This window comes from Eulemur rufifrons, chromosome 7 (genome assembly GCF_041146395.1).
Source record: "Eulemur rufifrons isolate Redbay chromosome 7, OSU_ERuf_1, whole genome shotgun sequence".
NCBI lineage: Eukaryota > Metazoa > Chordata > Mammalia > Primates > Lemuridae > Eulemur > Eulemur rufifrons.
Window position 1 is genome coordinate 93,327,481 of NC_090989.1, and position 26,029 is coordinate 93,353,509.

General features: G+C 36.8%; 2 protein-coding genes across 2 annotated transcripts in view; one reads left to right on the forward strand and one right to left on the reverse strand.

Moving 5' to 3' along the window:
* SERPINI1 (serpin family I member 1) overlaps positions 1 to 26,029 on the reverse strand; it is a 77,046-nt gene that overhangs the window by 26,602 nt on the left and 24,415 nt on the right. The window contains exons 2-3 of the mRNA XM_069472967.1: positions 2,380 to 2,647; positions 1,125 to 1,355 (exon numbers count right to left, since the gene is read on the reverse strand). Of these exons, the coding sequence (XP_069329068.1) occupies positions 1,125 to 1,355; positions 2,380 to 2,629 (481 nt within the window). The 5' untranslated portion in view covers positions 2,630 to 2,647. The remainder of the gene's footprint in view (positions 1 to 1,124; positions 1,356 to 2,379; positions 2,648 to 26,029) is intronic.
* PDCD10 (programmed cell death 10) overlaps positions 21,861 to 26,029 on the forward strand; it is a 74,083-nt gene continuing 69,914 nt past the window's right edge. The window contains exon 1 of the mRNA XM_069472972.1: positions 21,861 to 21,871. The gene's annotated coding sequence lies outside the window, so the exon portion shown is untranslated. The remainder of the gene's footprint in view (positions 21,872 to 26,029) is intronic.

Here is a 26,029-nt window from a genome sequence, read left to right on the forward strand (position 1 = left end):
AACTGCTTTTGACTAGGGGAAAACAGATTAGTGAAAGCCAATTTAACTCATGATGCATTATTTTCTATCATTTGAAATATTCCTTTCCAAGTCTACATTTAAAAGATCTTGGGCCTTTGCTGTTTGCTAAAGTATCTAAAGAAGTTTAAAAACAAACAGATTTTAATAATTCAATCTATTTCAGGTGGATTATTACACTTAATTTATTCTTTGAATGTTAAAAAACTAAATATAAGTTTCTTTTACCCTACATTTTAATCTCATAGTTAAAAAACACAGGACCAAAATCTGTTCTGTATTCTTTCATTTTATTAATCATAGCACTTAAGGTAAAAGGTGCCTCAGCATTTGGGGGATTATAGGATACTGAACACATGCTCAGGTGTTTCTGTTCCAACATAAAGTTTTAGATTAATATTATTAGGAGAGTTTTGACAACATGACTTTCTTTAACGAACAGCTATAGTAATCTACTTTTAATGTAGTCTCATTTTTTAGATCCTAACTTCAATTATTTTGCTAGTAAAATTGAAAAGTAAACATTTGGAAACCTTTAGTACATTTTCAAACTATAAAATAGAAATAAAATCTAGAATAAATGCATCTCATCCTAATTCCTCTCCATTTGTTTGGGTTTAAAATGGGCAGCTTTTCAAAAAATGGATGCTATACAAATTATTTTGATTACCAAACAAGTTCTGTGGTTCAAAAGCCAACAAATATCTTTAAACTCTGATTCTTAACTTTCTTATTCTATATTAATCATATTGTTAAGAGGTCTACCTACTGCCATTCTACCTACTAACTAACCTGTTATTCAGGTCAAGCAAAATTCCATACAGTAGTTGAGATTACTGTACAGAGGAAACGCATCCATCAGAGAGCACAGATTTCAGATTATCAGTGTCAAATTCTATACACGCCAAAAGATTTAACTTTCTCAAATGTTCATTCATAAACAATGTTTCCAAAATAGACTGTAATCTATACAAAATAATTATTAGATACTCAACTAAATGCTAGCTAACATTCAAAACGTAAAAGGAGTGAGAGAACAAATACTTTCAGAAGTAAAAGATAGTTAAACTAAGATACTAGAGAAGGAAAGGAACCAAATGACATACTGTTTGTGTTATTCTCCACCCACTTATTAATGTAGTTGGCCACAGCTACATTTTGACTGAAGTCCACATGATTTACTTCTGCATTAAAGTATTTTTTCATCATTTTCAAAAACTCATCATTGATATGAAATCCATTTTGCACAAAGAGGGAATTGGCAATTTTCATCACATACTGGCTCTCTTCAGCAGTTACCATGTTAGAAAAATCCTCCAAGAAAGAAAATTCTTCACCTGCAAGGTGACAGAGGACAAGTTTATTAGTGGAACAAACACCGTGAAAGATCAAGGACAGGGAAGAGGCATTAAAGCACAAGGCAGATTAACAGAACAAGCAAGGGCCCAAGGGAAGAGTGCCAGGCTTATTCCCCACATTGACATGGTAAGGAAGTGCCAGTACTTGTACTATTTCTAGATGTTCAAATTAACCTTTTGCAGCTTAATATTATTAACTGATGTTATTTTTTATTTCATTGTCATCTTGCTAGAATCTACAAAGTAGAGATTTTTAAGTTGTTTTCTTTCAAAGTACTCATATTACTTTCATCAAATCAGTCTTATTTTATAATTATAAGAATGAATTAATTATTTAGTTTAAAATCCAAGATATTCCTTTAAATTTTATTCAGTAGACTTTTAAAAAATCTTATAAATAGAAAATTAGAACATACTAATTCTTATCTTTTTAATGAGTTAATTCACATGTATATTAGAAGTATTAAAAGAGAAAGTATACATCATGTCAAAGTGATTACAAAATACCTTTTGGCTGGAAATTTCCTCCAATAAATATAATTTTTATAAGATAACATTTCAAAAAAGTTCTTTGATGCTTTCTAAGCAAGGATGATACAGTTGATTTTAAACAAAAATTTCAGATATTCTTAGAGAATCATGTTGTCTGTCTTTGTAGCACTCTTCATAGCTGTAAATTTTCATTTATTTATAAATGATTAATATATGCCTCTCCCTCTAGACTGGAAACACCAGAACAATGTTTGCTTTTGTCTATTACAGTGGAGTTTATTTGTAATAATAATTTTTAAGAAGATATAATTTCCTTAGATTCCCTCAGCCAGAAATGGAGCCAGAATTAATACCTTTCTTGGGTTTCCTAATCCTTCTCCTAGCCACACCATCTCAATGAGATCACTTCTTACCCTGTGCAAATATTGCTGCTTACGGCATAAGAGGACAACATAACTGAGTTAAAAGTTAAAGTCAAAAGTCTTGAGAAATCAAACCTAAGCACACTTACCATTTTTCAGGCTGTCATATCCCATTGAATGGCGGATTTCTTTCTGGGTAGACCCTTGGGCCCCAAGTTCCATCATTCCCATTGCAAGAGCAATGCTCAATGGAGAGAAGAGAATATTTTCATCTTCCCCTGTGGCTCTCAGATGGTTATACATATTCACTGACAACTCAGCCATGGTTTCACCAGGGAAAGTGGCCCCTAAAGCCATACTTTGTAGAATCAGCAAAGAGAAGAGTCCAAGGAAAGCCATGTTGGAATAATTTCAAGCCTAAAAAATAATAATTTGCATATTAATTATTAAATTTCTCAAAGAAATGAGGGACAGGTAAAAATACAAAAAATTATTTCTTGGCAAAGTTGTAAAGCAAACCAAAGATTTTTAAACATATACTCTGTGTGTTTAATATCTCTGTAACAAAAGCCTCATGAAAGGATATGTTAAAATGTTCTACTTTTAAAAAGTCAATTAGTAGTCAAATGAATAAGTAATACTGCTAAAGTGTGAGGATTCTCCCAGGAATAATATAGCCATGGTCTCTACCTTCATGGGGTTGAAAGTATGTAAAGTTATATATCCAAGTAATTATAAGTCATGTTTGGTGAAGCTAATTTATCAATTTTGTCTTGCCAAATATATTTTGATCATGATTTTGTACCAACTTATTCTAGCTTCCACTAAACTATGTAGGTCCAGGACAAATACAATGAAAACCAAAAGATATTTATAGGGCTTAAGATTAACTAGCAGAGTTAAGCAATGGAAAATGCCACTTTACTCATTTACTACAATTTATAAAATCAACGCACCTTGCAACTGGGTTACCAACTGGCAAGAAGAGATCAGACACACACCTGCCACAAGTCGCAGCGTGTTCAGCCCAGGCTGCAGAGCCCACAGGAAGTGGTAACCCAGGGGAGCAGACTCAGCACATCCTGTGTGGTTGGTCCTCACAGGTTGGTTCCCTATGAGGCTGCTGCTCCCAGCGACAATCTTTGGGCAGGGAGGAGCCTCCTGCCAAAGTTGAGACTGAAGCTGAATTCTTGCTACATTAATGGGGTGGGGAACCTAAGGCCTCAAGGCCACACACGGCCCTACAAATCTCCAAGTGTGTCACCTCAACTGCATCCAAACTTCATAGAACAAATCCCTTTATTAAAAGGTTTTGTTCTGTAAAATTTGGATTCAGTCAAAAGGCTGCACTCAAGGATCCAGGCGGCCACATGTGGTCCTAAGGCCACAGGTTCCTCACTCCACTGAATATTTCTAATTTTCAGACTCATTTGGTTCTTGCACCAAATTGAAGGGCATCAAGGCCACATTTTCTCTTGGGAGGAGAAATGTCAATGTCCAGATAGCTCTTGAGTAATATTTCTGCCTCTCAGCATGCCAGTATTCCAGAAGCCCGGTCTCCCACAAACAGGCTGACTCGCACACACTGTGGACAGGAGTCCCTCTTTTCTCTGTATGCATCCTTCCACTTTGTCCCTGCAGGCAGCTGGAAAGCTAAACTGCTTATTTATACAATTAAGTAACTTACTTGTTTTTGATCATTTGTTAAAAATCATCATTAAAACAACATGTAAAGTAATATTGTGCAAATATATTTGGTAAATTGTATTTTAATTAGGGTTGAGCATTAACAGTCTCCACTACTCAATTAACAGAGTACACACTCAATTAAAAGAGCGCATGCACATATAAATGTAGAGCAATGTGTTTCCAACAGGCTTTTAAGTTGGAAGATCCTAATCAGTCCTGTAATATTTGCAATTCCAGTGTCAGAGAACTGCCTAGTCACTTTGTAAGTCCTTCACATTTTAAGGTCAGAAGCATCAGTTTTTCTGTCTGTTCAAAGGTACTTGACCCTCCTCTCCCCCAGCATTTGTATTAGGGGTTAAATAATTCTTGCTTATTTAGGAAGGTATGGCTTAGCATGTATGTAAGTATGGACTCCTGCAACCTCCACTGCTAATGGGATGTCTGCTAATGGGAGATGAAGTGCACTGCTGCAGGACAGGCTCTAATTCATGCAGAGTTGGGACAGAGCCAGGTGCCAAGAGCACAGCAGCCCTGCCAGTCTACTGACTTCAGCCACCATTGGGAGGCTGCTACTGCTGTGGACTTCTCACTTCCCTTTGTACTCCAGAGAACTCCAGGAAAAGATGGAAGCTTTACTCACGTGTTTGTGGTGACACTGATGTAAACAAACGTACTGCGCTTCCAGTCGCATAAAAATTTATCACATACAAATATGTACAGTACATAATACTAGATCACGATAATCAACAATTATGTTTTGGTTTATGTATTTACTTTTAATTGTTTTGTAAGTAGAGGATATTCCTTCTACTTAAAACAGTTAACTGTAAAACAGCCTCAAGCAGGTCCTTCAGGAGGTATTCCAGAAGAAGGCATGGTTATCATGGGAGACGACAGCTCTAGGCATGTTATTATCCTGAAGACCTTCCAGTGGGACAAGGTGAAAGACAGTGATATTGATCCTGACTCTGTGTAGGCCTAAGCTAATGTGTGTTTGTGTCTTAGCTTTTGACAAAAAAAGTTTAAAAAGTAAAAAAATGAAAAATTTTTAAAAATAGAAAAAAGCTTATAGAGTAAGGATATAAAGAAAGAAAATATTTTTGTACAGCTGTACAATGTGTTTGTGTTTTAAGCTAAGTGTTATTACAAAACAGGCAAAAAGTTTAAAAATTTTTTAAAGTTTATAACTTAAAAATGTTATAGTAAGCTAAGGTTAATTTATTATTGAAGAACGAAAAATATTTTTTTACAAATTTAGTGTAGCCTAGGTGTTCAGTGTTTATAAAGTTTATAGTAGTCCACAATAATGTTCTAGAGGACTTCACATTCATTCATCAATCACTCACTGAGTCACCCAGAACAACTGCCAGTCCTGCAAGCTCTATTCATGGTAAGTGCCCTATGCAGGTGTACCTTTTTTGTCTTTTATACCTTATTTTTACTGTATCTTTTCTATGTTTAGATACACAAATACTTACTAGTGTGTTACAATTGCCCACAGCATCCATTGCAGTAGCATGCTGTACAAGTTTGTCACCTAGAAGCAACAGGCTATACCATATAGCCTAGGTGTGTGGTAGGCTAGTCCATCTGGGCTTGTGTGAGTACACTCTGATGTTCACACAAGGATGAAATCGCCTAAAGACTCATTTCTTCAAACATATCGCTATTGTTAAGCAATACATCACTGTATAAGACCAAGAAATTAAATTTACTGTATGATGGTTGCTCTGTCAGTCCATAACACAACTATTTGGAAACCACTGTTATTTAACATGAGTATCAAATTTTAGGCTAATAAAAATAATTTATTCATATAAAACAAAAAACAACCTATTGCCCATAAGCATTCCAGAAACTGGGTCAGGTCTATTATGTTAATAAGCATTTTTGTTAGAAATGAATTTACAATGAGATAATAATAATAGCTAAGTACTTATAAGGACTATCTTACTTAAACTTTGTAATCACCCTATGTGTCCTCTTATTGTCCCCACTTTAGAAATGGAAATCCAGGCTTACAGAGCTTAGGAACTTGCCCAAGATCATGTAGGAAGTGCTAAATCGAGGACTGAAGCCCAAGTCATCCTTAAAAAAACTTTAACTACTAAGCTAAACTGCCTCTCCAGTCATTGAACAAGTGGGAAGGTATAGGACTTGGAGAACAAAGGCTTGGATTTAAATCTCAGGTCTGATAACATGCTGTTTGACCTTTAGCAAGCCACGTGTATTCTCTCAACCTTAGCTTCCTCATTCATGAAATGAAGATTCTAATCCCTACTCTGCAAAACTATTAAAGAAACAAATAGTGTGAGTGTGAAACACTGATTTTAAGCCACAGGTTATACTAATAGAGGCCATTATTATGAGAAAATGTTCCGAGGTATGTGTATTTTCTAAGTTAAACAAGAGGCTATGGAGTATTTTATCAACCCTGTTGGCCCATCTAATGTAGCACCATTAGCCATTCATTCAACCAAGATTGATAGAAGTTCCATGAAGACATCAAAATATATAAAGACAGATTCTTGTACTCAAGGAATTCACATCATTGTGCAAGAGTGTATGATCTATTGCAGTGGCTCTTTAAAAAAAACAGATCCTTTGGGGAATCAGGAGAGTAAATCATCCCTTCAGAAAAATGCATGCATTTGGATAACAGAAAATTATATTCACTGGCCGGGATACTGACTGACCTCAGATTAAGAACCCCTGGTCTCCAACAAATGGTCCAGATGGAGAAAGAAGCAGTGTTTGATGGATCTGCAGTTCTGCAGGTTTCCTTTACAGGGGAAAACAGAGATGTCAAAAATATTAACACATCTTTGGGCTTCTAGAACACCTGGAAAGAGCATCCATTATGTTTGTGAGAGAAGGCTCTTCCAGGGCAGTGAGCAGCAGGCCACTGGTGACACATTCTGCCAGGAAATTAGGAGCCATGTGGCTATGAATGGTGGGAACAGGTCATGTCAGGGAACTCTTTAGTAGAGATTGAAATAACTCTGCTATGGAAACACACATTTATCTTTCCTCCTTTTAAAGGCAAGATTTCCAGTTTGCCAGCAAAATTACCTCTGTTAGTCTGTTTCAACCTTTCTGATCCCACCTACCCTGCCCCTGGTGTCTGCTTCCTCCCACCTCTGCTGCCTCTGACTATGCCTAGGTGGGTTTTTTTTTTTTTCTTTTTTCTTTTTTTGCTGAGAGTGGGGGTCAGAGGTTCCCTTTCCCTATTCTATGTTCTTTTTTGACACTATTTCAGATTTGGAGACTTCTTTTTTCTTTCTTTTTTTTTAAGAGACAGGATCTTGCTCCCTTGCTCAGGCTAGAGGGCAAGTGGCGTGATCATAGCTCACTGCAGCTTTGAACTCCTGGGCTCAAGCAATCCTCCTGCCTCAGCCCCCTGAGGAACTGGTACTATAGGCGAGCACCACAATGTCCAGCTAATTTTTCTTATTTTTTTGTAGAGACAGGGTCTCACTATGTTGTCCAGGCTGGTCCTGAACTCCTGGCCTCAAGCAATCCTTCTTTCTGCCTTGGCCTCCCAAAATCCTGGGATTACAGGTATGAACCACCATAACTGACCTCCCTGTTCTACATTCTAAGTGTAGGTGTTCTCCATGGATCTAGTCCTGGCCCTCCTCTCTTCTCTGTAGTACATTTCTCACACCTGCTGGTGAACTCTCAAAACAAAAATACTTCAACTATTATCCTTATTAAAATTATTCCCAAATAAGTAAAATTCTAGCTCTGGCTTTATTTTTATCCTAATTTCTGATATGCATTGCTGATATTTCTTAGGATATTTACTCTTTGATTGTTGCCAGCACTTTGAATCCAGGTGGCTCAAACAGGACTTCTTTCAATCAAACACACTCTTTTTTCTTAAAACATCAAAGTCTTTGACATTTTCCCATCTCTTTCCTGCATGTTCAATGAATTGTCAACACTTATTCCATGCTGCAGCCCCAGCACCTCTCCTTTCGATAATCCGTGGCCATTCCCATGGCCATGGTGGCCGTTCTTACTCTCAATGCATTCTCAAGGACTACAGCAACAGTTCTGGTTTCCAGCCACTCAACCCCTGGTTACTGCCCTCTGCGATACAACTTATACACAGTTTGCAGAACAATTGTCTTGACATACAATATGAACGGGTTATTCCTACATTTACAAAACCTCAGGAGCTCCTTCATGCCTGTGGACTGAAGCCCAAAATCTTTAGTTTTGAACATAATCCTTTGCACTGTGACCCACCATAACTTTCTACCCACTACTTTCCTTCATGGATCCTGCAACTCCAGCCAGGCACCATTTTACAACACACACCCCAGAATTTCTCTCCCCTATGGCTGGCTTATGTAGTTCTCTTTCTGGAACTACCCCAGCCTAGTTCCATATGTTTAAATCCTACCCACTTCTCAAGGCTCTGTTCCATTTCCATCTCCTTCATGAATACCTTCCTGGTGTTTCAGTAAAAACAGCAACTTCCTCCTCCTCCAAAATCTTGGCATATTTTTATCTCTACCTCTCCAGTAGCACATACCACTGCTTCCTTCTATTACAGATAATTCCATACATGGATTCTCTCTTTTCCTAGGCTTTTTAAGGGTAAAAATGGAAGAGTATTTATTTTGTGTATCTTATGATAATCAGAATGAACACCTAATACATTACCTGTAGTAGGTGCCAAATAAATATTTGTTGAATTAACATAACATGATATGTGAAGGCCCACAATGCTGCATCAGAAGAAACAGCAAGAGTAGCTGTTGCTTCTAAATTCTCAAGGCTAATTTAATCTGAGCCCAGAGGTAGTAACCTATTTTCATTTTTTATTGCCTTTATGATAAAGTGTTTCCTCACTGAGTGTGAGACCAGCTCGACAAAGTGGCACTGTCACCAACACTGGCACAATGTGATGACTGGACATGTGATGCATTAACAAGCATACCACCTTGAACAATCACAAAAGGTGATATCCAAACATTATTAACATTAGTCTACGAAATGCCAGGATTCTGCTACTAATCATAATCATTGACACATTCTCAGATGGGTTACTCTCACATAAAACATTACTTAGGAGATTTATTATTTTCAAGCTACTGAATACAATGTCTTTATATAAAAACATAAAAACAACAAAGGGCTGCGGCAGCAGCATAGTAGTAGAAAGTGCTGTGGTGGTGGAAAAATAGAAGTAGGTGTTGAGCTATGTTGAGAATTAGTTTACCCTTAATTCTTGCATGTGTTCTCCTTGTTGCCAATGGTAGTGTAGGTTGTATGCATGTATGTATGTGTTTACTATTTTAGAAAATACTTCATTAAAACAGGTCAGAGAACTAACACTTCTTGTGATTGAGATATGAGAAATCACAAAACTAAAAGCCAGCTTTATAAAAAAGATAGTTTTCTTTAAAGTTCCCTGGTAGTTAATCTTATTTATAACGAGATTGATTATGCATAAATGAGTCTTGTTGCTTTTGTTAATAACCCAATTATTTGAAATAAAGAAAGGGTTTTATAATTGTGAGTTGCGAAAAAGAGGGAGGTGCTGTTTAGCAACTCAGAAAAATGCCTGAAGGAGGTCCTTACTCCAGCAAAAAAAGTCACTGGGAATGACTAAGGAGAAATGCCTAACACAAAGAACACTGTAATAGAAGTCTCCTGGCCTGTTAATTCTCAGACTTTTGCATGTAAAAGATTAGTAATTATTTTAATTGAGGGAACCAATATAGGGTTGCTAAATTTTCATTTTACCAACTAAATACATTGGGATGGAGACAAAAAAAGTTAACAAAAATAATGCTTCTTATCATCACATGAAAGAATAAATATTTCAATATTAAAACAGTTCCTTAAAGTGGATATATTTGAATTAATGAAAATTCACTATTTTTTTTTTTTTTCATTTTGCCATAGATTAGTGAAGACTCTGCCACAGGTATTTGGAAAATTGGAAGTTTGAAAACGCTGCTCTAACTTTGGTTAGTACTAGCTCACTTGGTGAATTTGGAACAAGTTGAAGTCTCCAGGCCTTTGTTTTCTGATTTGCTAAGAGAAAGGCTTCAGTTAGATCAGCAGCAATGAAAGTGGGAAATTTTCAAAGAATATGCCCAAAAAAAGTCACTACCTTGTGAAACAATCTATAATTTAGCAAATTTCCTCACTTGTAACATGCACTGTGCTTCTCGCCCCCCAACTCTAACTTTTCTGAAACTGGAATAAATCTTATAATCAATGGTCAAAGAAACTAGCTAATTCTCATACAGAGAGGTAAGTTATGGCACAGCTGTTTTCTCCTGTGCAAGTGTCTTAGCCTGGGAAAGTGTGCACTTTAGGCTGTGTGTTTATCCTTGTTCCTTCAATTGGTGCTGCCTCTGACGGTTGAGTTTTCTGTTAAACTTGGATCTGGAATTGTCCTCAATAGGAGTGTCCTATGGTGGCAGCACTGAGCAGAAAAAGTACCGTGTATGCAAAAGAGAACAAAAAGGGTACCGACGAATATAAATTTACTGTAAGTGATGCAAATATTCATCACATAGAAAAATGAACCGACTGATTTTCTTGTAAAACAACAATCAAATGTTTTACAAAGGACCCCAGAATAGAGGACACATGCAAGTAGACAAATCTATTTAAGTAGATAAATCTTTTGTCCTTGGGATATTCAAAAGGACTGTCTGTTGGATGCCAAGCAGCACAGCTAAAGGCAGAAGAATTTGCCAAATCTTTCAGAATAAATCACAGTGTGTTTTCAAAGCTAGGAAAGGTGAATAACCCGTGAATGCTATGCTAAGGACTAATTGCTCAAGTGCTAAACTGTAAAAAAGCTTCCTCACAACTTTCAAAATTAGCTGTATAACCTCAGGCATATAATTAAATTGGAGTGTGTGTGGAGGATAGGAGAATGGGGTAGAATATTCAAGTAATCAAATGTAATTGCAGAGAATATCCCAGTATTCTTTGAAATGCCTTAAGATTGCATTTTCAACAAAAAGGCACCAAAAAGTTTCAATCAGAAAAATGTATTATGAAGGTATTATGTCATATGCATGACAACTGATGGCCAAAGTGATTCTGAAGTATGTTAAGAAGGTTTAGATTTTTACTGAAGGAATAATACGTCATTGTATGAATAAATATACACCACTGTTGTTTTTTAAAGAACTGTACATTTTTTCCTTTTTAAGTTTTTTTTTCTTTCATAAAAAGCTGTTATTAAATTGAGATGTCTCTTAAAACTAATGGGCCAGAACCAAGGAAGTAAGAAACTAAGAGATTAATTCTGAAATCTCTTATCAATGAAATTATGATATAAATGATTTAATCCTTTTTCTTTTTCTCATTCTTTTGCCTCTCCCTCCAGCTACACTGCCTGTTGTGACCCTTTCCCTACACTCTTAACTTTCAGTTTTCAACAGGATATGTGTTTATGTTTTTTTCTACACTACTGAATCAAGCGAAAAAGGAAGCTCTTCAGATATCTCTCAAATAAGGTGAAGTTGCTGAAATGGCAAGGTAAATCGAAAGGGCAGCACCATGGAGAAAGGAACCTATAAAGATTCAATTTACCAGAAAAAATTATGAAAGACTTGGAACTAGGCCAAGATGATTACTGAGTATCTTTAATGAAAACTAACTATGGGCTAAAATAAACACTTCCTGGTTATCTCACTCGATGGGTTTTGAGCCTGCCTTTGAACAAGTTTACAACCCTCTGAGTTGTAGAAAACTGATAGTGATGCAAATGATTATTGTCCATAAAAATGCACAGCATACATATATGGTGGAATGCAACTGATCGCTGCCCTGTGTATACTGACTAGTTTTGCATCTACTAAGCAAATATATTTCATATTTCAGTATTTCTGGTAGGCTTATATATCCATCTGCTTTTTGGATGCTCTCCTGAATTGGTTGTAACAGTTTACTGGTTCTCTCATGAATTAATAAACTAAACAAAATCTTTCACGTGTTCATTTTATATTTGTATGACAGTCAAGATTATAACCTTTTAAAAATATATTCTTTAATTGATTTTAAAATCTTCAAAGCTAGAAATTTTTCTTTTAAAAATATTTATTTTCATAAGATAATCCAATAATAAGAGTAGAAAGGTACCAGAATATTAGCCTTTCCTAATCACTAAATATTTCTTAATTATTGGTTGAATTAGTACTATACCAGTAATACCCCAAAATGACTGGGTTGAACTCTGTAGCTTGAAATTACTGATCACATAGCAACTAGCACTAACCTGGCTGTTCTACAAGTATAAAGTTTTTGGGTATTTTGCATGCATCCAAGAGGGAAGTTGGGCCTCATGACCTGCTCATTTAGGGACTAAAAAATTGTCTTAGTCATTTTATGTTTCTATAAAAGAATACCACAGACTGGGTAATTTATAAAGTAAAGAAATTTATTAGGCTTACAGTTCTGGAAGCTGGGAAGTCCAAGAGCATGGCACCAGCATCTGGTGGGAGTCATCCCGTTGTAGAAGAGTAAAATGCAAAAAGGCAAGGGAGGGTGAGAGAGGGCCAGACAGAGAGGAAAAGGCGGCCAAACTCCTGCAATAACCAGCCCACTCCCATGATAACAGCATTAATCCATTCATGAGGGCAGAGCCCTCATGGCCCGGTCACCTCCCAAAAGCCCACCTCTTAACACCACCACTATGGCAATCAAATTTCTAACACATAAACTTCTGGGGGACACATTCAAACCACAGCACAAGTCCAGCTGGAAATTCTGGGGAGTTTTGAAACTATATATTCCCTTGGGAAACAATCAAGGGAATATGTAGTGGCAAAACTCTCCAGAATTTCTAAAGTGCTTTGATATATATTTCCTATATTAAGTCTGAATTCCTCAGCATCAAGAGAAGGCTAATTGGAATGAAGATGAACTGTGACTTAGAAGAGAAGACTCCCTTTCTTTGGCAGTGCCTGAGGCTTATAAGATTCTGAGTTTTCCCAGGAGCCTCCCTGGGCCACAATATCACCTGTCTAGTGGGAGATAGGGGCTCTAAACCTCCAAGAGCATTTCACAGCTACAACAGCCTCTTGTGAAATTGTTTTGACTCAATAAATAGATGTTGAATAAATAAATCTCTGGTCAATCCTTTTCCCACCTTACACCATAAAAAGTTAAAATACTCAATTGTGTTCTTTTACAGGTTAAAATAATACTGATAAAGAAAAAATTATTCATGACACTTGTTAAAGACAGTAAAAAGGACTTTATTCAAGAGGGACCACTGCAATGGAAGTTTTGCAGTAGTGCAGAGAGATCAAGCATAACTCTGAAAATGAGGACAATGGGAATTTATAGCCAAGACAAAGGGTGGATAGAAAATTACTAAGAGGAAACATCAGGAGTAAGGGGGATTCTGCCTAAATTGATGTGACAGGATCTTGGTGAAGGCGGGCCAGGGCAATAAGAGATCAAGGATGGGGAGTGAGGAATTTGATCAGATATCAAAAGTGGAGGATTCTCGCTAAATTCACCCAGCCAAATTCTTACTAAAATTGGACTCAGCAGGCCAAGGGCAGACTCCAGGGTCAGGGCCTAGTGGATAAGAGGGCTCAGAAGTGCCTGCCTCAAGTTTGGTCAAGGAGAGAGCCTTTGTCAATGCAGTCCAATAGAAATTTCTGTGATGACAGAAATATTCCATATGTATGCTTATCTGATGAGGTAGCCACTAGCCATGGGTAGCTACTGGGTACTTACAATGTGGCTAGTGAAACAGAGGAAACAAATTTTTAATTTTATTTGATCTTAATTTAAACAGCCACATGTGGCTAGTGACTAGATAGTTCAGAGCTGAACAAGTAGGCTAAACAGATCAACTTTTCATAACATTGGTTCTTGACCACATAACTCTTAATATAAGTGTTTAAAACAAAAGCAGAGAACAATTAGTAGCATGAACCCCATAAAACATATTTCCTTAGCTAAGATGTTTTTATTTGAAAACAAACTCCCTTTCTTCAGGAGATCTCAAATGGTAGAGACTTCATTTGGAATTCCAAAGGCTTTTGATTAAAGCAGGTAATTATTGGAGAAAATAAAATCAATCAATGCCAACAAAACCCAGTGATCTGGCAGGTCCCCAGCCCTCCTGGAAATGTGATTTGGACTTTCCATAAAATGGTAATGAATAATTCTCCTTGGCACAATTGAGGAGAATTTGTACTTGCCAATGAATGACTTCCTTTGGATTCCTGTCAGGAGAGCAAAATGAGTGACACACAGGCCCTAAGATAAAATTCAGTGAGTAGTTCCAGAAAGAGTGTAAATGTCATCATCAATCAGGGTCACATGTGGCCCAAAACCGCTGTGGGACTAAGCCAGGCACTAATGGTCTTAACTTACTAATTAATGTTTTAAGAAATCCCTGCTGTTTGATCTCTTCCCCAGACAGTGGGCTTGTCTGTTTACAAGATTGTAGAATGTTCACGCTGGAAACACCTTGTATCATTGTCCTTCATGGGCTATGTATACACTGTTCAAAGGCATAGAGTCAACTATTTGTTCAAAATGTTTAAAATATTGGATTTTCTAATTTTTTATTATTAAAATATTCCTTATGCAATACAGTTTTTAAAAGTTGGCTGTGTCTCCTGAAAATCTAAAAATACCCAGGTGTAAGGTTACTTCTCAATCATTTTGCTAATGAAGGGAGTAGTAGCCCCATTCATGCTTCAGTCATTCATGTGCACTGAAGTGACACCTGAGTGTATCCTGAAGGGCTGGGAATGAGGTAAAACTTTAAGAGTAGTTATTTAGTACACAAACCTCAAGAAAAAAATTCTCACAGACTTTAGAGCATTCAAAATCAGTTTTAAACTTATCTTGATAATGTACAGTAAGAACTGCAAATATACTATTGTAATAGAATGATATGCCAATAGAGGACAGCAGCATAGGACTATTGATGCCAAACACATCAAAGTATCCCAAATCAAATTATATTTGAATTATTCTTACAGAGTGCTTCCTTTTTTTTTCTTTTTTTTTTTTGGATTTTCTGTCTCTCCCCACTACGATGTCAGCCTCATAGCTGTTGTTATTTTGCTTTTTCAGCTTTAACCTCTTGCCTTATTTTGTAAGATCATGTGTGAGGATTTAAGGACATCACAAAACTCGCCTGAGCTGAAATGCATAGGCGCAATTTGCCCCATTGTTTACTGAGGCCACACAAAGCTACTTCCTTATCTTGGCTAATAACTGTAATGTTCCTAAGATCCGAGGGCCCTCTTCCTAAGACAGTTTAGACTGATGGGATTTTGATACCAATGTAAATAAGGAAGGACATTAATATTAACTTGAATCTTGTGAAATTGTCAATTCCATAAGTTGAAGTGGTCAAATACCGGCAACCTCATATGCTTCAACCTACTACTGAGCATTTGCTGTGTGCCAAGCTAGTTGTTTTACTACTTTACATTTCATACAGCTGTTTTGATGGTTTTTAAAAATATATACTAATTTAGAAACCTGGAAAAATTTCTTTATTATGATTTCTTCTAAGTACTCTTTTCTCTTCACTTTGTGCTAGAAATGTTAGAGATTGACAGAAAGAACTCTTACTGATACAGAACACCAACCTAAATTAAATGGCTCTTAATCATAAAAGTACTTGTGGCTCACATTTATTTTGCCCTGGGGAAATTAAGTTACCTACGTCACTTTTTTAAACTGTCTTTTTCAGGACTACAAACTGTGTGGAAAGTGAAAGTAAGAAAATGTGTCCAAAAATAATTTTACTGCTTTGTTTTGTAAAGCTCCCATAAACTTAAAAAAGTTCTCTGACGTTGACTAACGTTGTGTTAATGCTACCTGATAATCGCCTGTTAACTCTATTTAATAAACCTGCCACACACATTGTAAAAGGGGATTTCTCAAAGCAACTTTGGTTTCCTGTTCCTGCTCATCACTGTGAATGACTGAAAAGGCAACTTGTAATTTGTATTGCAGAGTGTGGACAAGCAAGTAAAACATAAGTGGTTACAAAAAGGCTCTGTAAGAGTATTCTAGTTACATTTCCTCCTAATTTTCAGAACAACATTTACAATATAGTAACAGCTCTAGGAACATGTAAAAAGATGTGTTAAGAAAGTCAGCCAATGGTAATGTTCGGTAGGTGAAAAAAAAAAGTTGGGAAGGTATCGTACTTCTCCACAAAGCACTTCAAATTCGACCACTCTTATTTTTCAAGATGCAGAGAGAAATGGATTTAATTAATTTCTCCTGCATTGGATTCTAGTTTAACAGTCATCACTCACAGGAAACTGTCCCTTATCAAGCTCCTTACACAGCAGCTTAAAGCTATTCACATCATTGGACAGGTAGAATGGGAGGGATATTTTATGGATCTTATACTTGTACCAGCATCCACTGTCCTGGCATACAGTTAGCATGCATCACTCTCCTTAGTAAGCACTGAAGGATCTCAGAAGAGTCATGGTGAAATGCAGGTGAGGAGGGTGGCTTTTTTTTTCTTTTTAACTTTTGCATTGTTTCTTACCTGCTTAAGCATTATCAAAAGTTAAAGCCAGTTGTGTCAGAGAAATTTCAGAGAATACTTTTTTTCAGAGACTATTTTAATGACTTCAAGATATGAGTCAGAGCCTATCATGCAGATAAGACTTGTCTATGAGTAAATTAGGGTAAAATGAATGCTAGACTTAACTTTTAAAAAAAAATACAGGTAATTGGCCCTGCAGAGAATGACTGAATGATGGGCATCGGGTTGCCGTATGATAGATTTTACACTATAACAGATCTATAGATCTATATTTAAATATACAGTTTTATAATCCCAGTAAGAAAAATAATGAGACTCAAAGCTCAACTTGAGATATGTGCAAGACAGGTTATCCAACTAGGATGGGACATACTGTCATATTTTCTCACTTCTGCTATTATGTGTAGATTCTACATGTGAGTGGCCATGGGCTAGAAGATTTAGGGAATTGTTGGTAAAATTCAGAAATATGATAGAAATGTCTAGGTTTCAAAATGAAAAGAAAAATTCTTCCCATAAAATATAACTTTGACCTCAATTTTCTCCCCAGGGACCATTAATTCATGGAATTCTAGAGCTAGAATAATAATATAATGGACCAGGCATCTAGACATAATATAAATTATTACTAATCTTCATAACAAATCTATAGGTAGATGGAGGCGATCCTCTTTTGTAGATTAAGAAACTGAAACCTGTTAAGTTTGAGACATTTTATCATCTTCACACAGTTTATTAAGGAGTAGAGAGGGGACCTGAACTTTTGTCTGAAGGCTTTAAATGCCTAAAATACTATTTTACTATGCCATGCTGCCCATGTTGCATGAGATTTAGAGGTTATCTGGTCCACTCCTGTTAATTTTTGCAGGAATTCTCGTACAAGACATATAAAGCTGTCCATCTCAGTTTTAGATTGCCTTACTTGGTGAGGTATCCCTTAATGTTAGGATGAAATCTCACTGTCTTTAACGTGTCTTTAACATATTGATCCTAATTATGCCAAATAATTCTACAAGATTTAAATGTAAATATATTAATTGGGATTTTAACCTACCATTTAAATCATTACAGTACTTAAACTCTTTAGCCAAAAAAAGTTAAATAGGTAAAACATTCACTGAGCACAATATTTAAATGGTATAAAAAAGCATATAGCAAGGTTAATCTTTCCCACACTCCCTTGTCCCTTAGTCAGCTAATTTTCCTTGCTGGAACTTACCAATGTTATCTTCCAGAGATATCTTATGCATATACAGTATATGTATTACCCCTTTTCTTACAGAAATAGTAACATATATTCTATACACACTGGTTACACCCTCATTTTTTCATTTAACAACGTATGTTGGAAACTATTTCCTCATTTTTTTTATCAGCTTCACAGCATTTCACTGTACAGATATGTCATAATTTATTTAATTAGTCTATTACCAATGGGAATTTATATTATTGTAAACTTTTGCTATTACAAATAGTGCTGCAAGGAGTAATTTCAGTAATAGATCATTTCACAGGTGTGCAATTATCACTGCAGGATGAATTCCTAGAAGTTAAATTGCTGGCTCAAAAGATACAAGTAGTTGTAATTTTGATAAATACACCAAATTGCCCCCAACAGAGGTTATACTATTACAAACCCTAGGAATACACTCAAAAAGAAATAAGGAATATCTATACAAAAGAAAAGTCAAAGTGTTGCCGAGGTATAGGTACAACAAAGTGTTTTTACCAAAATAAGAACAGATTAACATGTTAAACAACACTGTGAGGGTACAATCAGCAAGATCCAGATGGTGGGGAAATCCACAGGAAAATTGATTCAGCTTCAACAAACAAAATGCAGGAATTAAGGGCAGTGAGAGCCAGAGAAACAGGGAGACAGATGGCTTAAAAGAGATTTGAGAGATATATCAACAAATTACAATGCCTGGACTTTATTTGGATTTTGGCTGAAACAATCTGTAAAAGTCATTTACAGTAATTATGAGACAGTGAGGAGAACAGACTAGGATAAATGGAATTTGATACTTTATTTTTAGATAAGAATATTTAATATTATAAAAAAATGTCAGTTCTTCCTATGTTACACTATACATTTAATGCAATTTCAATAAAAATAGCAACTTTAAAAAATTGGACAAGCTAATTTGAAAGTTTATATAGAAAGACTAAGAAGCAAGAATAGCAAAGAAAATTTTGGGGACAAAAGAATAGTGATGACATACTAAAATGTGTTAAAAAGCTACAATAATTAAAGTAGGGTGGTTTGAAATATAATTTAGTATGTGATAAAACTTGGTATTTCAAATCAGTGGGTTGAGGCCGGGCGCGGTGGCTCACGCCTGTAATCCTAGCACTCTGGGAGGCCGAGGCGGGTGGATTGCTCAAGGTCAGGAGTTCGAGACCAGCCTGAGCGAGACCCCGTCTCTACTAAAAATAGAAAGACATTATATGGACACCTAAAAATCTATATAGAAAAAATTAGCCGGGCATAGTGGCGCATGCCTGTAGTCCCAGCTACTCGGGAGGCTGAGGCAGTAGGATCGCTTAAGCCCAGGAGTTTGAGGTTGCTGTGAGCTAAGCTGACGCCACGGCACTCACTCTAGCCTGGGCAACAAAGTGAGACTCTGTCTCAACAAAAAAAAAAAAAAAAAAAAAAAAAAAAAAACAAATCAGTGGGTTGAGAGAGATTATTTAGTAATAGATAACAATGATAACTGGTGTTGGGAGAACAGGATATCAATGTATTTAAAAAATGAGGAATATGTATACTTTGTACTTTAAATCAAAATAAATTCCAGACTTCAAAAGTAAAAAATGAAACTTTAAAGTTCCAGGGAAAAATGATGACAATTTTTTAACATACACATTTCAAACTTATATTCATATGTAAATATAGACATATACATATTTGTACACAGATTTTTTCATATATATGCATATACATACATGTATATATATATAAAATATATGTATATGTTATATGTGTGTATATATGTATTTTTATATATATACATACACATATGGTGTTGAATTGGAGAAGCCCTAAGTGTGACAAAGACCCAGGAGCCATTAAAGAAAACATTAATAAATATGACAACGTTAAAATAAAAACAAATGCACAGCAAAAAACATACGAGTAAAGTCAAAAGACAAGTGACAGACTGCAAAAGCATAAATTACTGACAAAAGGATGATTTCCTCCCTCTATAAGGACTTCTATAAATTGATAAAATCAAAAATGCTATAGAAAAATAGGCAAAGGATATGAATAGACATTTCACCAAGAAGGTATTACAAATGGCTTTTAAACACATAAAACTATGGTCAAACTTTTTGATAATTACTAATTAAAATAAAACCACACTGAGTTACCAGTAGTCACTTACCAGATTGATAAAAATAAATTAAGGCTTAAACTCTTAGAGAATGACCCTAAGGCTATTTGATTTGTGAAAAAAAGTAGATGAGGGCAAAAAGCAATCACCTCTTCAAAGCTATAGGACATGTCTTTAATCTCTAGGTTTGGGGTGTTATGGTTTTATCTTACTTATACAAGATTTTCAAATTCTTAATAGCTCTAGGATTGTTGGAATTATAAGTGAGCATTAGCTTCAACTTAAAGCCACCAGCTGCATTAGTCCCTAACAAGAGAGTTAGCCGATACTTTTGAAGCATCAAAAGCAGACACTGACTTTTTCCTCTCTGGCTATAAAAGTCCTAGACTGCATCATCTTCCAATAGAAGACGGTTTTGTCTTTATTGAAAATCTGTTGTTTAACATAGTCACCTTCATCAATGATCTTAGCTTGATCTTCTGGATTTGGATAACTTGCTGCAGCTTCTACATCAGCACTTGCTGATTTACCTTGCACTTTTTATGTTATAGAAATGGCTTCTTTCCTTAACCTCATGAACCAACGTCTGTTAGCTTCCAACTTTTCTTCTGCAGCAGCTTCCTCACCTCTCTCCACCTTTACAGAATTGAAGAGAGTGGGCCTTGCTCTGGATTAGGCTTTGGTTTAAGGAATGTTGTGGTTGGTTTGATCTTCTATTCAGACCACCAGATAGAAGCTCCATGTCAGCTTTCTTATCATTCTTACGTTCAGTGGAATAGTACTTCTAATTTCCTTCAAGAACTTTTCCTTCACATTCACAACTTGGCTGTTTGGTGCCAGAGGCCTAGCTTTCTGCCTATCTTGGCTTCTGACATGCCTTCCTCACTAACCTTGATCATTTCTAGCTTTTGATGTAAAGTGACAGATGTGTGACTCTTCCTTTTACTTGACCACTTAGTGACCATTGAAGGGTTATTAATTGGTCTAAAGTCCATATGGTTGTGTCTCAGGGAACAGGGAGGCCTGAGGAGAGGGACAGAGATGGGGGAAGGGCCAGTCATTGGGAGCAGTCAGAACAAACAACATGTATGGATTAAGTTTGCTGTCTTTTATGGGTGTGGTTTGTGGCTACTGAAAACAATTACAATGGTAACATCAAAGATCACTGATCATAGATCATCATAACAGATATAATAATGAAAAAGTTTGAAATATTATGCAAATTACCAAAACGTGGCACAGAGACATGAAGTGAGCACGTGCTTGTGGAAAAATGGTGTCAATAGACTTGGCTTAATGCAGGGTTGCCACAAATCTCCAATTTGTAAAAAATACATCTGTAAAATGCAAGAAAGAAAAGTGCAATAAAACAAGATGTGCTTGTAAAATCTAACTTACCTTCTGACTACTTACTAAGGAATACTTTGGTGGGTTTACGACCTTAGCACAGAACATGGCCACAAACCGTAATTCAAAATTCTTTGACTTAGTATAATTATGTTAACAGAGTGACATTATGTTCATATTTGAATCTGCATGGCTTAATAATTGCAGCAGTCAGCACCATCTGTTGATTGTGGTCCTCAGTGTCTGCGGCAGGAAGGCTGTGGTCAATTTTTTTTTTTTTTTTTTTGGTTGTGGCTCTCTTGCTATTCCTTACATTTTAGCCATTAAAATTGATAGCATTTTAAAATTCTTCCAGTAATTTTTGCAATGAGGCTAGCAGGCAACAAAAATTGTTCCCAGGGGGCTGAGTTATTTTAAGATTTAGAACCTAGTAAGATTTGATAGTGAGTATGTGGTCTCTATGGATCATTAATATCATTAATGTGAGTCAAAAGTGCTAGATTAAATGGCTTCTAGGAGAGCATAATTTATTCTGAATGACATAACTTTAAAATGTTTTTATAACCTATTATTAAAAAGGGAGACAATAAAACTACTTCTCTAAATCAGTACTTCCCAATGTGTGGTCTGGTGACTTCTGCATCAGAACTTCCTAGTAGGTGGTTAAAATACAGTTTGGAAGCCACATCACCAAACTCTCGAACCAGAAATTCTAGACATTGGTCTCAGTTGCCTGTATTTTTAAGGGCCATTTCAGGTGATTGTTATACACATTCAAGTGTGAAAAGCAAGTTGGTAGGATATCAACTGGGATGTGCCTGTCAGTAAAAGTGTAGTTGAAACAAGGGAGTGGTGGTGTGAGAGAAATGGGGAAGGAGGAATTATCTGAGCGCTAATTACTAAGCCAGGCTCTTTACAGGCCAGCTCATTTATTCCTTTACAATCGAGTGGCTGTGATTTTCACTTTGTTTCTAGGATTATTGCTTAATATCTGCTCCCTCGCTAGATTGTAAGCTTCATGAGGACAGGAACCACGTTTGTCCCACTAGGACTCTCTGGGCCCAGCCCGCTGCCTGGCCCAAGTCCGCACTCAATGTTTGTTGAGTGAATGACTCGAGTGTATCATCCCTGCTTACACACAGGCCAACTGAGATGCAGAGACTTTGGGTAGTTACCTGAGACCACATAAATAGTGAGCAGAGAGTCAATGAGATCTGGCTCCTAAGTCCAAGTCCCCATTCCCACAACATCTCCTTGTCATGGGATATTTGATTTGTTTGTAAAGGAGACTTCTGTCTACTTTGCCTGATAAACATTAAAAACTTCAAAAACCTCTGTAATGGAACTTAGTTAGAAAGTGAGTTATATAAGATATTGGAATGTGATAACTGTCCCAGAAAAATAAAAAACTCAGAGAAAGGGGATAAGGAAGTGAGGGAGCGAGGAGTATTGAAATTTTAAATAGAAAGATTAGAAAGTCTTCACAAGAATGGAAAAACATGCACCACATGTACTCACCAACAAATTGGTATTAACCGATCAACACTTAAGTGCACATATAGTAATAACATTCATCGGGTGTCGGGCAGGTGGGATGGGGGAGGAGGGGATGGGTATATACACACCTAATGGGTGCGGTGCGTACCGTCTGGGGGATGGACACGCTTGAAGCTCTGACTCAGGTGGGGCAAAGGCAACATACGTAACCTAAACATTTATACCCCTGTAATATGCTGAAATAAAAAAAGTTAAAAAGAAAGCCTTCACTGAATAGGTAATTTTTGAAAAATGGCTTCAAAGATGTAAGGCGAAGAAGCAAGTTCTGGATATCTAGAGTCAGAGGCCAGGAATCAGCAAGTGCGAATGCTAAGGAAGGAGTGTTGTCTGGTTGGTCCAAAGATCAGCAAGAATCCAACACAGCTGGAGTGGAGACTGCAGAGGAGAGTGAAGGAAGGTAATTAATCTTAATTAGAGTGATTAAGGAAGAATGGGAAGGAAAGATTTAGAAACTGAGCAAAGAGAAACCTCATTTGAAGGAGAGAGAAATGAGGCAGTAGCTGGATGGAGAAGTGGGTATTTAAGAGAGAGTTTTCTTTGTTTGCTTGTTTGTTTAAGGTAGAAAAAAAACCAGCATTTTTTTCCTAATAGTAATGATCTAGGAGAGTGATATTGATTATTTAGGGGAGAAGGGCATTGCAGGAGTGGTATCAAGAGAGGAGGAGAGGGAATGATGTCTAGAATATAAGTAGAGGGGTTGGCCTTAGATGGAAGCACAGAGAATGCATCTACAGAAACAGGAGAAAAGCCAAAGTACATAGGTACACGTGCTTTTAGGAGGGAACGTGGTAGTGGCAGATCATGGAAGTTTTCTGATGGGCTCCCTTTTCTCCATGAAACAGGATGCAAAGTCCTTAACCAAGACCAAAGCTGGGAGGAGGTGCTGGAGAACCTGCCCTAGGAACATTTTCCACGACATTCTACTTGCATATAAGTACTGTGCTAGGTATTTCTGCTTTAACATATGGAAATATCTTAAGCACAGACTCTTGCCAAGGCAGTGTTACTCATCTTTGCTTATAATTAGCTTGGAAAGTAAATTGCACAAGTAATGAATTTTGAAAAATAAATTATTACAGATTGAAAACCTTCTCCTTTGTTCCCACTTGTATTGCAAATTTATTCTCTCAAAATTATTTCATGTTCTGAATGTCACTGAGAAATTTAGTAGATCGCTGAGCTACACCCCAGAAGTGGGTTTCCAACCATAATTTAATTGAAAAGGTCATAATTAAGTTTCACCATATGGGGTTGCCAGATGCCATCAATGCAATGTAAATTTGAAGAAGACACTATTGAGTGTGTTGAAGCACATTTTATAAGCAATGAAAGCTATCATTTATGCAACAGAAATCACTCTCATGTCTTATGAAATCAGGACATCAGTAGACTATACAATTGTTAGAGGTTAAGGCAGAATGAGTAATCATAGTTGAAAGATAACACACTATATAAAGATATACATAAGTCAGACAATAACGGTATTACAGTCCTCCACTCCACCACATCAATCAAATTTTTAAGGCTAACATGGCTTAAAGTTTTTACACCAATTCATTGGAAAGGGTTACAACTGGAAATTTGGTTTTATTAACAGAGAATCTGGGCAAAGTATCAGTCATTAAATAGAGGCCTATAACTTTTTAACCTGGGGACAATGAATGGTTTAACAAACTGAAATTGCTATCACTGAGCTTTCAGCTTGTTGTTCGTACTCTTCAAGCCTCAAAGCTCTTGCAACCCACTGGCCAGTCTTGCAATGTATAAACTTAATACTTGTGATCTCAAATGTATTAAGTCTATTATTCAAATGTCTTAAAGCAGCCTCATAGTAAAAGATCACACCTGAGTAAACCATATAAGCGACACTGTTCTCTCCCCCTTCAGGTTAGGGGGAAGAGAGTTCTTGTACAAGCAAAGAATTCATTTGCCTTAATTGTACACCAAGAACAGCTATTGTAGTGTTAAATCTTGTTCAAATACAGATGTATAAATTCCCTCTGCCACCAAAACAATGGCATTCCAAAGTTGAAGATCCAAATCTACACACCCTGCAGAGAATAATCATTTGGTCTTATTTTTCCTGAACTTGGCTACACTGTTATTTGCAGAATTATGGTGATGAATGGATCTAATATGTTAATGCCTTAAATCTCCATGATGTTGAATTTATCCCCCTTGCAGGCTGATCTGAACACGTGTGAAACTAATGAAGGAAAGGCAAATTCAGATCGTTTGAATTGTGTAATCTTTGGCGAGATTAGATAAATTCAGGAGAGGTGTTCCATTTAAACAGAGTTTCAACAAATTAAGGGTTGTAAACGTAGTCAAGACACACACACACACAATTTGGAGCCAGGCCTCTAGAATTGAGGAAACCCCTGTCTCCAGCTCACCAATTTAAGCTGAGGTAGCATGTTCAACCCAGAGACCTAGTATTGGAGGACTGGGGGTTGCACGTATTCTCTGGTCAGTTTCCTTCTGCTGCGCTGGTACTAGAACAGTCTGCAATGCTCAGAGTTCTAAAGCCATGCAGACACATTTTCTCTTAAAATTAGTTATCCAGCTGTCAGCAGGCAGACTCCTACCAGAACCACTGCAACTTTCGTAAGATCAAATTAATGGCACAACTCAAGAGAAATTGATGAGGCCAGCCAGCTGAACCACTGAAATATGAAAGCAGCAAAACTAATTTGTCAGAGAAGCAAATTTATTTATGTTTACAAAGTATATTTTAAAGGATACAAATAAACTGCCAGATGAAAACATACATAGGGCAAGGTCTGGAAGGCTCCCGGGCACAGGAGCTTCTGTCACTGGGGAATTGAGTTGTGCCACCCTCCTGGCACATGGATGAACTCTTGTTTGCCTCTCTGCAAGCTTTCATGTCTGTAGCTATTTTGAAGCTACTGAAGCAGAATTTTAAGCACGATCCTTTAGAATGATATTCCTAGTCTCTTTCACCTGGACAACTTCTCTTTCAAAACTCACCTCATTGAAGATGACCCCCAACAAACAAGCCATATCCATTTTTTGTATACATAGTGCTCAGTGCAGTGTCTTGACTAGTAGGTTCCAAACAAATGTTCTTAAATGAAAGAAATAGCTACATTTTTGTAAGACGAATGAAAAGAAACTGGGTTGGCCTGTAATCCTAGCACTCTGGGAGACCAAGGTGGGAGGATCGCTTGAGCTCAGGAGTCTGAGACCAGCCTGAGCAAGAGTGAGACCCTGGCTCTACTAAAAATAGAAAAATTAGCCGGGCGTCGTGGCGCATTCCTGTAGTCCCAGCTACTTGGGAGGCTGAAGCCACAGGATAGCTTGAGCCCAGGAATT